Source organism: Xyrauchen texanus, chromosome 8 (genome assembly GCF_025860055.1).
Source record: "Xyrauchen texanus isolate HMW12.3.18 chromosome 8, RBS_HiC_50CHRs, whole genome shotgun sequence".
NCBI lineage: Eukaryota > Metazoa > Chordata > Actinopteri > Cypriniformes > Catostomidae > Xyrauchen > Xyrauchen texanus.
In genome coordinates, this window is record NC_068283.1 from 20880782 (window position 1) to 20894227 (window position 13446).

The 13446-nt window shown below is 37.7% G+C and overlaps 1 protein-coding gene across 1 annotated transcript in view; it reads right to left on the minus strand.

Moving 5' to 3' along the window:
* The window catches only part of LOC127647720 (mitogen-activated protein kinase kinase kinase 14-like), a 35918-nt gene that overhangs the window by 3055 nt on the left and 19417 nt on the right, over positions 1-13446 (minus strand). The window contains exons 2-11 of the mRNA XM_052132154.1: positions 6485-6729; positions 6264-6303; positions 5956-6151; positions 5242-5598; positions 4220-4354; positions 3997-4126; positions 3038-3166; positions 1353-1451; positions 1119-1276; positions 795-945 (exon numbers count right to left, since the gene is read on the minus strand). Coding sequence (XP_051988114.1) covers positions 795-945; positions 1119-1276; positions 1353-1451; positions 3038-3166; positions 3997-4126; positions 4220-4354; positions 5242-5598; positions 5956-6151; positions 6264-6303; positions 6485-6719 — 1630 coding nt within the window. The 5' untranslated portion in view covers positions 6720-6729. The remainder of the gene's footprint in view (positions 1-794; positions 946-1118; positions 1277-1352; positions 1452-3037; positions 3167-3996; positions 4127-4219; positions 4355-5241; positions 5599-5955; positions 6152-6263; positions 6304-6484; positions 6730-13446) is intronic.

The window sequence follows — 13446 nt, forward strand, 5'->3', positions numbered from 1 at the left end:
ACAGCTAGCCAGTTCAAAACAGAATTGAGAGCAGTGAGAGTAGAGTTGCGCTTGATGGTTTGGATTCTTTTGGATCTTCTTTCACTGTGGAGAAATTAATGAAGTGGCTCATTTTTGTCTTACAGGGGTCATGACATACCTTTATTTAATATTGTAATATGTTCCTTGAGGTATTTGTAAAACATAATTTTTCACCGCCATTCTGACTCTGACAGAAACTCTCCGTTTTGGTGCTGCTTCTCCTTTAAGACTCGACAGTAAATGCCCATTGTTATGATTGGCTCTCTGCCCTTAACTGACCTACTCTCTTCTTGCCACTTCACTGCTCACCAGTAAAGTAGGTGTTGATGTGTTGTTGTGGAGGCGGTCCGATGCAAATAAAGTATCTACCACAGTGTGACATCACAATGTGGAGGAAGTAGATAATGAGTTGTTTTGGCAGCTTAGTTTCAACAAATGCTCTTTTTACACTGAGGAGGAAGTTTTGAGTTTTGAAACTTACAGTATGTTTTTTATAGAACAATTACCTTTTATATGTAAAAAGATCAAGGAAAGTTTGATTCCTCATATCATGAACGCTTTAAACATGAGATATTTAAGATTACAGTATTTACTTGTTTGTTTAACTGTTGTACATAAGCAATATCACATTCCCAATTGTGCGGTTGTGCCATATCAGCCTTGTGCTGAATCAAAGTTGTGCTGATATACAGCACAATAGCACACTTGCTCATGTGATATTGTTTAAATATAAACAATACTCCAGAGTGTGTTGCATGGCATTTTATCGATACCTTCTTTAAGTGCTTTCGCCGTTTTAACAATGAGATCTTTGGCGGAGGCTCGTTTGATTGGCTCTTTCTGAAGTCCTGCTTTTATGACATCAACAGTATGGTAGCTGCAGTCACATGGAATTTCCCTCAGTGGCGGTGGCTCTTTAGCTATCTGTTACAACACACAAAATGTATGTACACTTTTTAATGGCCCAACAATGTTCTGAAACCAATATCATTTGCATTCACTCATAAGCTCAATTCCTTGCACACTAAAAATAAAATGACATTAAGAAGTGGGAAGGGCTGACTTAAATGGTAAGACATTATCCAATCATGCCTTACCTTGAGGCAGAGTGGACGGGAATAATAGCGGGTCCATGGATGACAGCCGTTGAGCATGTGCAGAAGCATACAGCAGCTACTCCAGATGTCTGCTTTTGAAGAACGTGGTTCATTGAGCACCACCTCGGGTGCCATATGAGTCTCTGTGCCTTTCAGCCCTAAACACACACATAATAACTTGTTAATAACGCACTTAAAATTTGTGTTTTCAGCTGTTATGATATCACCACTTACCTTGACAAAAACTAAGTCCTTGTTTATCTAATCTTTCTGACTGTCCAAAATCACACAGGAATGCATCTTTTCCATCTTCTGACAATAAAACATTATCGGCTGAAAGAGAGCACAAACAAGAACATAAAGTGAGCTTCTTTGTCAAAAACAACTCCGAGCTGCTGCAGTTTCTGTTTGTTTTAGGGCACTGCCTACATTAGTGCATCCATTGGTCATTTAAGTCAATTTGTGATAGCATTCACAATCCATTGTATTGCCGCAATGGCGTATTTCCAAGTGAAATTGGAGATTCAAATCACTCCCCTCCTTAAAAAGCATCAGCAACCAGTTCTGATGAGACTCCTGGACTGTGATGCGGAGATTGAAGGTCAAGTTCACCTATGAAATCATCTTGATGTATCCCATTCTTTTTCAAATCTATCATTACTTGCTATTATTAAAGTAGCCGGTATATGTTCAAATTAAGCAGCATTAATTTAATGTGCTAACTACTTGCATGACTTAAGGAAGACTGCATTATGCACAATAGTAGTCTAAACAATGTCTAAACAGCTATTTGGCTATGGCTTAACATTAATCAATAGGTTAACATTAGCCAACAGCCTGTGTAGCCTAGGTAACATCAGTCAAAAAGGAAAGTTTAAGATTCCGAGCATCACATTTCTCAAATGTAATCCTGATAAGCTTTGCAGAATAATACAATGAACATGTATTAAGAAAGTAAAAGGATACATTTTTATATCATGTTGACTATAAATTGTAAATGTGTGAGATTGCCAGTTGGCACATCTCTTCCCATAAGTCTCTGCTCTAGCATTGGGCGGTTCTTGGAAAAGTTAAAATAGGACTCTGAAAGACTTTCGGTTTCTAAACTGCAACTCACAACATGTCAACTGTAGAAAAAAAGAAAAGATTAGAACTCTGATTATCAAAGAGTCAGTATATTTAAACACAAGATGGCACTGTAGGTGTCAGACTAGAAATGTTTGTTGAAGTGCTACAATTTTACTCTCCTTTATCAATTCAAATGGATTAAAAAGACAATTCTTCTCATTTAAGTCCTTCTGGATTATGGATGGTCATTTCATCCAGTCTCTTGTTTCTTTCTCTTGTTCTCTCTTTCTGTACCCCCCCCCCTCCCGCCCCACATGAGTCACACAGTGGGAAATTCCCGACTGACTGTGAATACTACATTTCTACAATGCCATTTGCAACTAAAAACTATTGATTTTAAATGATCCAAGCTGCTAGGAGTCAGTGTAAGCCCAAGATGACAAAGACAAAAGTTACAGAGTGAATCTTTAAATTGCACATTTAAAACAAATGCAATTCATCATACCGTTTATGCCAATAGGTAACTAGCTCAATAGAAACCATGTGTCATATTTTAGCACATGTCTGTGTGTTAACTTTGAAAATAACCATGTTTCCAAAGAACTGTAGCAGATCTGAGAGAACAGACACCACTGGGGGAAGTGAAATCAAGAATGATGGGACACTGATGTCAATTTTCCACATAAGTGAATTGAGACACCCTGGGTTAGTCAAGAGAGGAGAGAACAAAATTCACAAGCATTTGTGACTTGTTTATGAGACTGTATTTTTAAAGATCCTTTCAAATCCCACTCTTCAACCACTCAACTTTTTCAGAAATGTACATAGTCCGGTCTACATTCTATAATTACCTTTGATGTCCAGATGAAGAACGCGCTTCTTATGCAGGTGGTCTAGCGCTCTCAGTACCTGCTGAAGGTAGTGCAGGGAAAGATCCTCTGGAAGACGGCCTCTCTCCTCCACTAGCTGCCCAAGAGAACCTGAACAGAGTGCAAAAAGAGCAGATCAAAGCATGGAATCAGCTTTCCCTTCTCTCCACAACATCCTTTGCGCAGAACACTGGATAACTCAAGTACTGAAAAGTGTTGAATTGTGGCAATCAGAAAGTGTGTGTTGTGCGTATGCAGGGTCCAAAATGAATTTTGAATTAATGGTGAATTAATCAAATTTACTGGCCTTAATTATTTCTTATGACAATGAAACTGTATTTTACATAATATTTATAAAACAATAAAAAAAATAAAAAAAAACACTGCACACTGTTAGATTATCAGCATGTGCATAGGAGAAAATTGAAGTTAATAAACAAGAAAAAAAGTCCTGCACACTTCTGCTGCTTGCAATAAATACCTGTCGAAGGTTGCATGACTGAAATGTTGTATTCATAATTTGTATACTATTTGCAAACAGCAGCAGTGTGCAGGACTTTTTCTTGTTTATTTACATTTACATCATTTTTATACAAAAATACATTACGGTCTTTATGATAATGAGACTATTTATTTGTTGTTCATTTCATGGCAAAAAGCACATTCACTTTAGTAGAGTAGTTGGATATCGCTCATGTTATTTCATCAGGTAAAAAAAAACAATCAGACAATTGTTCTTGCAATGAGCAATGTATTATTGTGTTGCAGTTCCTAATAAATCTACCAGCCAAATGACCAGTAACTTTTGTTTAACCAGTAATAAAAATAACAAATAATTTTCTTTACTCACCATAGCCAAATTTACTTGCATTCGGTACTTGGCGAGTGTAACTTTTGGACCCTGCGTTTAAGCGTCAATTAATGTACTTTTGTGTTCTTACTGGATTTGAGGTCCATGAAGAGGATGATGAATGGACCTTCACGCACCACTCCAAAGAGTTCCACCACATGAGGAGACTGCAGGGCACTCCACGAGCCCACCTCCTCACTGCTGAAGCTCACTAACGGCACCTGAAAACACATTTAAACACATTTACGGATCAAACGTACACAGACTCAGCAATAGCCACTAAAAGTTGTGGATATCACAGTGGTCAAAAATACCTTTTTGGCAGCACACGTGAAGCCGGTGCCTTTGTCTTTGATGCTGTAGACCTCTCCGAAGGAGCCCTGCTTTAGAAATGTACTGCGTTCATACTCCCGTCCCTCTCTATACTCATAGTTCACCGGTTGTAGTCCCTACAACAAGGGATTTGAGATGTTAAGAAGCCATAATCGTTTATTCTATGAAAGCACTCCTAACTGTGTGTTAAACACAAGGCGTCTACATGCATGTATAGTGCTGCGTAGTTACCTCTTACTATTCAAATATTCAAGCGTGAATCTCAAGAAAACTATGTCATATTTCAACCCAAATTGTAAGCCTATTTTAGGGCCATTATCATATTTAAATATTAGATATTAATTAAAATAATATCCATATTGCAAAGTACATTTGTAAAGTATTGTAAAGAAAAAAATTATTTCAGAATGCAACAAATCTTATTTAAAAAAATATATTAATAACATAATTTACTTTCTTTTGTTTTGAGAGTGAAGTATGACTCAAAAAATGACATGGATATGAAATATGATATTTCTTCATGTCATTATCGCCCGAAAAGATATTAAAACACATGACCTGTACAGTGAGTGTATGAAAAGTTTATCGGTGTTTGCTTATTTCTCTTTGGGAGGAAACTCCCCGAGAAGAACTAGGCTGGTGAGGTAAACACGAAACCTTGCAGAACGCAGCAAAACAGGAAATCGCCAACCACAAGTCAACTTTTGGCTATGTGTACACATGCAGGCATGTGTGCTTGTGTTTCTCACTCTCTCTCTCTCTTCCTCTCTGTATTAGTATTGTTGTCTTTATCTTTATTTTCTTTCTAAAGGTGTTGGGGTTGTGTGTGCTTGTATGATTGTATGATTACTCATCCGTAAATTAGCATTTTAGCATGCAAGACAACTGGTCTCTGCATCACGCTCTTTCAGTACAAGTTCATCCATGTCCCAATTTCAATATGCCTCGTACTGTATGTGTACCATGTACATTTGCAGTGGTTTTGTAGCATCTTTAAAATCACCTCTTTAAACAGGATCCCTTCGATCTTGTCACTCTCCTCTCTCTCGTACGCATCCCTCTCGTTCTCCTCTTTCACCACATCTTTGATAAAGCTGTATACAAAGCAGCGATCTTCTGTAGTAACGTAGTTCCTCAGGGCCGTCACAGCCAGGGGACATTCATTCTCACTTCTCAGTGGAGACTTCAGCTCTTGGCTCTCATGGGCATAGCTCTGGCAGGAGGAGATTCTCGATAAGGAGGTCCGTTGGGGATCCCACTGATAAGAGTACGATGGGCCTTCTGTTTCCTGCACAGACACCCTCTCTGTGCTAAGGGCACTGCTGCTGTATGTACTGCTACTGCACACTTGGTCTCTAACCTAAACCAAATGAACAATAAATGTGATTGGACAATTAGAAAGACACTTGCCAAGCACTAGATAGACTAAAGGAAGTTGATATATCATGAATGTAAGCAAATGTATGAATATCAGTGTTCCTCTTAGGTCTTTTGCTTCAGGTCTCTAAGCAGAGCAAAGGCAATCTTTGTTTAGCTTGTGAGACTCAGTAGTTAGCCAATTGTTGTTTTTCCTCTTGGACATAAGCTACAGTCTAAACAAAGCATAAACCCAAGTCTTTGATTTATGCTCCTTTACTCCATACTATATGCTTATATACAGTATATTTACCTTTCTGTCCCTTAAGTCTATGATAATTGCATCTAAATTCAGTCTAACCTGATTAAGGGATGAAAGGCACTCTCCACTGTCCTGTTCTGGCACTCCAGTGTGTGTTTTGTCTCTTTGCTGGTTTTCCTTCTCTCCCCGTTTCTGCCGCCTCTGTCTCTTACGCCGCTTCTTTCTGGCCCGACTGTGGGAGATGGAGCCAAGAAGGGATGAGGTGAACCCTCTAATATGTGGGCCATTTTTGTGGCTGAAAAAGATTGTTGAAATGCTTTAGATACAGGAGAAAGTCTACCTAGTTTGTAGTGATAAAAGTATTCCTTATTAATTATAGAAAATGGGTGACTGTGGGACATCTTTACCTGCCATTGGGGCAGAACTCCTGTGAATCCTGGGACTCACCTATACAAAGAGGAAAACAATTCAGCAATTCACTCTTTATTCAATTAAGAGTCATTTTATCCTTAGGATTAAGAATATTTGGGTACATTTTCTATGCTGATTCTACGGTGTGTAGATTATTGTTCTGAATTATCAATACAATTGTCAGCCCAGTCCATGCTGTCCCAAAGTCAGTACTTACATTCTGCCTGGGCAATAATGGATTGTTTCTCCATCCCATGTGTCCAGGATGTGTCCACATGTTTGGCAGTTCCCTGACAGATGACATTCCAAAGGAAGGGATTTGTCAACGGATCCATTTTGTCAACCTCTCCTCCTTTTCTCTCTGTGAGGGAGGCTGGACTGGAGTTGAAACCTTTGATATCACTTTGGACCAAATGGGAGAATGGGACGGTGGAGTTTAATATCCTCTGCATCTTTGAAAATCTACAAACCACAAAGAAACAGGAGGGAGTAAATCAATTAATCAATCTCACATTTGCTCACATGAACATAGCAGAATTTGTCTTCATAGTGCTTCAAAGTGAAGTATGTCATTTCTGTGCCTCTACGCATCAAACGGAATTACAAAAATAACTCAGACAGATTTCCCGAACACTTGCCCATCTTCCATTGGTCAGGCAAACATACAGGCCCATCTTCCATTGGTCAGGCAAACATACAGTCCCATAGGTGTTGCTAGACCCAATTTAGGAGGGCTTCAGACCCCTCTAAATGTGATCTCAGTCTCCCTTAAACTGTGACTTTACAATCAGTATGCACATGTGTGATTACCCATTGTGAGCTCTTTAACAGTGGCAACACTGCTAGTGCTATGCACAAGAATGCTTTGGTGGCTTATCCCACTTGTAAAGACTACTATAGCGCAAGCCAATAGCATTTGAGTGCAGGCTGTGAAGTAGCATATCATAGTTTCACCCACAGACCGAATACGGTCCTTCACTGAACAAGTCGGTATTTTGAGTTTCAATAAGACAATTCGTGAACAAGTTGGGAACAGCGTCTCTTGAGCAACTGAAGGAGATGAGGAATTTTGTTAGTTTAGTTAGGTAATCTCGTTTAACAAGGAAAAAAATAAACTGGATGAATTATGAGTAAAAGTGATTGATCACATTACAATGATATGAGGACGTAATTACATTTTTAAATTATTTTAAGGCAAATATTGTTGTCTTTTTTGTACTACTTGAAAGGCATGCACAGCAGTTCACAAAAAGACAGATTTGCTTTAGAGATCACGCGTGTTTTTCCACAAATGTCAACAAATACTGTGGAAGTTTCAAAGTAGACACAGATTTTAATAATAAGTATAATTAGACTTGTTTCAGTCTTGAATGACTGTCTTCATCAATGGTTTAATGACTCACTCAAAACACATAACAGACTTTCATTTGTTGCCTACTGGCGTGAAAGTGTAATTTACAAATATGGTCACTCAATGATTTATGCCACAATTAACAAAACTGAACTAATCTTTTGAATGTTTTAAAAGACTTGAGTCTCAAACGAATGACAGAGGAAAACATCATCAGCAGTTAATTCACTCCACTAAATAAAATCAGTAACCAAGCTTAATGTGATTTTTATTGTAATAATGGGTTTAATTAATTTAATAATTATGGATTAATGATCTACAAATGGAGAGCTAAAATAGGAATGATTAGGACAGATGAAACGTATTGCCAATAAATAGACAGCTTTATGGTTTATCTATGTCTATGGTCCTTCAAGTAGTTTTGGTTATTTTATAACGTTTAAGTGTTACTTATAGAAAATTACAATATGCTGAATGAATAATAGCTTGATGTAAAAAGTTAAAAAATAAACAAAACACTTTCTCTGCAGAGTGGAATTCATTAAATGGGCACATATTATAGTGCCACTGGGGGATTAGCCCCCTTAAGATTGAAATCCTAGAATCGCCCCTGGATTGTTTTTATGCCATTGGTTGTGTTAATGTTGCTCCTGTACTGTTGAGCTGCTTAAAGGGTTAGTTCACCCAAAAATCTAAATTCTCTCATTATTTGCTTACCTTTAAGCCATCCCAGATGTGTATGACTTTCCTTCTTCAGAAAAACCAAAATGAAGATTTTTATAAGCCCATTTCAGCTCTATTTGTCCATACAGTGAAAGTAAATGGGTACCATCAGGCTACTGGCTTTTTGATGGCCCAAAAGGCATATTTAGGCAGCATAAAAGTAATCTGCACATCTTCAGTCAATCAATTAATGTCTCTGAACTTAATAGATATGTTTGTGTAAAAAATAAATAGATAATTGAAACTATATTAACCTTAAAAAAAAAAATCACTCCCTGCCAGAGGTTGACGCATCACATTACCGTCACGTGACGTAAGCACAATGGCGCGTTCACACGAGAAGTCTGGTACAAGCTGGTACAAAGATTGCGCTTTGTATACAAAAGATGAACGAAGGTCATGTAATAGTTAGGTAATTTCAAAAAGCAATCCAGCGCTGGCCGGAAGCAATGATTTAAAGTTAAAAACATTTTAATTATCAATTTGTTTCTTATACAAACCTATCGATTTGCTTCAGAAGACATTAATTTATCGAGTCGGGTGGATTATGTTTATGCTGCCTAAATATGCCTTTTGGACCGTCAAACAGACAGCAGCCTGATGGCACCAGTTTACTTGCATTATGTGTACAAACAAAGCTGAAATGGGCTTATAAAATTCTTCTGACTTCTTCGTTCTGCTGAAGAAGGAAAGTCATACACATCTGGGAAGTAAATCATGAGAGATTTTACATTTTTGGGTGAACTAACCCTTTAAGATGCTAAACCAAACACAGCAATATTCTGATAGCACCACAGAGCTACCGTGTTTACATATGAATGGCTTAGTTATAACAGTCTCTGCATATTTAGCTTGCAGAACATATTTTAATTCCCAAAAAATGACACTTCTCCATAAAACAAAACAGACCCATGGAATGACTCTCATGCATGGCCGTAACTACCATTGAGGACACAGAGGTCATGTCCTCGGTATTTTTTTCTTGAAGTGTCGTTTCATTGTGAAGTGAAAATAGCCGACGAGACAATTATCCTTGCATCAACGGACCGTCACGTGACACGTACTTGCAGATACCACTGTCATGTCAAAACGAAAGTAGTCGGCTGTAGCGGAGTGTTTCCTAAACCAATTAAATGTCTCGCACAGCTCACATAAACTTCAATACCCACAAATCCATTGTTCAAAATAAACTTGACGCCATGTTAATTTCTGCCTGTGATTTTCATTCAAATGACCGAAAATGAAAAGGCTGCAACAAACTAAATGATCGTTTGGAAAGCCAGCATAAGATGAGCAGACAAATAGAAGGAGGGAAGGTGAGAAAGTTAATGGTTATGCAGCAAATAGCCTACAATATGAGATGCAATAGGGCTACCAATGAGATTCAAACCTATATCCTACTGAAATGCTGAAATCCAGTGTTGCAGCTAGCTAATCTGCACTGACAATTAAGCTAAATATTATATGGATAATTAATGTGTTGTGAAGTGATATTGTGGGATATTATCCTTTTAATAAGCATGGCCCAAACATAACCTATTGTTGAATTATATTATGGTCAGTTATTGCCAGTATAATAATAATAATAAAACAAGTCTAAATAACTGACCAATTGGTCTTGGGAGGGCCCATGATTTTATTATCATGTTAAATTCAACAGAGGAGACAGGAGAGAGAAGTCAGGCAGTTGAGGAGGAGAAAGAGTTAGAAGGAGAAAAGAGGGAAATAATAGGTGAAGGGCCCTCCCAAGACAGTCAAGATGTGACACTCACTGTGTCAGAAGGTTCAAGCTTTGCAGCCAATGACCCTGCAATATATAAATGGATATAACTTGACCACAGTATTTGAAAACTCCTGGTTACGGCCTTGCTCTCATGCACACACATAGCCTGAACATAACCACTCTGTTATCACACACCTAGCCTTCTCAAACCAGTGCTGGTAATGCTAAATTAAAGGGGTCAATATTTTCTTTCAGAATATGGTTGCAACGGTATGAGATTTTCATAGTATGATAACGGTCTCATAAAATATCACAGGTATACGTAATTACACAATTATTATTATTATCAGTTGCAATGACCCTTAAAGGCGTGAAAACAGAAGGGTTTTTTATTTTTATTTTAACTGAACATACGCTTTATTATAATTGAATCATGAATTATTGTGAAAAAAAGTTTCCCTTTTGAAAATAAATAAGAAAGCCAACAGAATTATGATAAACCGAATAATAAACATTATAAAAAATTACATGTAACTATAACATGTTATATAACTAAAGCATGTAAGTTTACATGTTAGCATAGCATGTTAAATTAACTACTAATGGTGCGTTTAGACCAGAGGTGTCGAGAGCATCAAATCGACAGGAAGTCATACGTTTTCTATGGCAGCCAGCGTCTCTCGCCGGCGTGAAACGCTGTGTCCGTGGTGGGCGTCAGAGGAAAGTTCAAGTGCGGGCAACATTATGGTAATGAGCTTTGATGCAGTTCGGCAGCAACCTATTGGAATATAGAAGTGCTCCGCTCTAGCAAAGTCTAGAGAACACAACGGTGTAAACTTTGATTCCCACCAAACATTAGTTCCAAAGAAAATGAAATGGAGGAGAAACGAATTATTGCCATGGTGGGTTTTCCCGTAATATGTGATCTGTCCCTGTTTGCTTACAGGAATATATGCATATTATTTAGTTTATTTTGGTAACAAACAACCAACATTTTAATTACTTTCTGTCGTCGATCAATTTCTTACGATCACATTTAAAAGATTTCATGAAGATATACGCTACTTGTGACAGGTCAGCAAAAAGACACCGGTCGACATGTTTAAAGTAATGTCCTATGATTATTAAAGATGAACATAATACTGTAGGTGCATGACATCACCAGACTGCTCCTGTCGGTACCTTTAACTCAGTGGTTCTCAACTGGTTTTGCCTCAGGACCCAGATTTTACATTGGACATCAAGTGGCGACCCACCATAGTAAAAACATAACCTGTATTTAATGTATCCTGGGTCACATTTCCTTTTATGTTGCATAGTTCTGTTCATGGTTTTCAAGTACAAGGACATGCATCAAGTGACATTATTTTTGGTGTTGACGTCAACAACAAAAGCAACAGGAAGTTTTCTCTCAACCTTTTAAAAAATGAAGAGTATATTTACATAAATGAGCCCATTATTAACCATTTGTTTCCTAATTTCAAACAGAACATACATATTACACAGAAGGTAAGGCTCCTCGTTTCCATGGTTATGTCAGTGTAGCTAGTCATAATAGTAATAATAATAATAATAATAACAAATAATATTATGTATGAAAAATAAATACTAGCTGAAACATTTTGAAACTAACTAAAACTGCCGTTGATACAAAATATTGGCAGTCCGAAATAGTCTATCACTTGGGTGGCCGCCGAAATATCTTCAATGGGAGAACCATGGCGTTGTTCTTTCCCTGCTGTCCGCGACTCAGTCCGAATAGACCTGCGACCCACCAGTTGAGAAACACTTTAACTCACACACACTCACATATGTCAGACCTCCTCGCCTCACTTCTCTCCGACATTTTATCAGCTGCATGTGTTTGTGTGGCGCAAGATGACGAGTCTGACAGGCAGACAAGGAAAGGAGAAGGGCATGTACAGGTGAGATTCTCAATCCGGTTGCATATTTTTTTTATCAATACCTATAGATAAGCATATGTACATGGTATGAAAACCATACATTTTCCTACCGTGGTATACCGTGAAACCGGTATACCGCTGCAACACCACTTCAGACATGGCGATGTTATACATATGCATTTAGCCATCACACAACAGTGATTTGCTCACCAAGCCTGAACTTTGTACCTGCTGAAAGTAACAGAGGACACTGCTCTCAGTGTTTGCTGTCAAGACAAAGACTTTATTCTTTAACACTTCCTTTTCCCAAAGGTTGATCTCTGTTGACACTGTTTGACAGCTAGATGCTGTTCCCCCTTTTAAACAAGGTGTGGCTCACAAGACACACAAGCAAACCAGTTTAAAGCTAAATCTGATTAAGGACTCATTTTCGTAACAAAAAAGACCACATTGAGACATTATATCAGAGCTGCATCTCTGAGTCATTACACAAAGTTAGCTTGTTATCATAAGCCCAACACTAGTGACTATTTCACACTACCATAATGTGAGTAACTGTGGGAGTTGAACATATCGAGAAGATCTTTTTCCTTTTTTGATTGATACATTTTCAAACCAAATTCAGTAGAAGTGCACAACGTGTGGTTAAATATTTTTTTTCTCAACTTCCTCATTGTTTGCAAAAACAGATTTTTTTTTGTTTGTGATGCTTGTAGGGTATGCATCTCTATTACTATTGCTTATACTAAGGGTTAGGGATCTGAACAAGCCCCATAACCCATAAGTATTAAAGGAAAAGTAAATTCACAAATGAGCAAATTATTTCAAAATTGCCTCAAACTCTTATGACTTTCTTCCCTTTGCGGAACATAGATGAAGCTATTTTGATGGATATAATGGGAATACTTCCATACAATAAAAGTCAATGGGGACCAACACATCCATGCACCAAAAAGGACATAAAGGCAGCATAAAGATACAACTAAAGTGGTTTAATCCATGTCTTCTGAAGCAATAGGATCATTTTAGGGGAGGAACTTCCCTTTTGGAGCTTGGAAGTGTTTGACCCCATCTACTTGCATTGTATGATATTTTCACATCATATCTCCATCAAAATATCTGAAATTAATATGAGTTTGGAACGGTAAAAGGGTAAGTAAGTAATGAGAGAATTATAATTTTTGGGGTGAGCGATTTCTTTAAACTTTGGTGTTAAACTCGCCCTGCATCATGGGGTTTTGGCACCACGCATTTAAAGTTACATTTATAAAATGAGTCATCAGATTAATTGCATTACACATGATGAGATCATTATAACAGAAACCTTGTCATGATACAGATACACTAGATTTTGTACAAGAACTTGTAATAATTAAAATAAGTATGTATCTTATTCTGCTGTTCAACTGGAAAGATCTTTTTAGCCTGTAGGAAACTCTGCGAAATCTCACGCAGTTACAGCCTGTTGCATCAGCGAG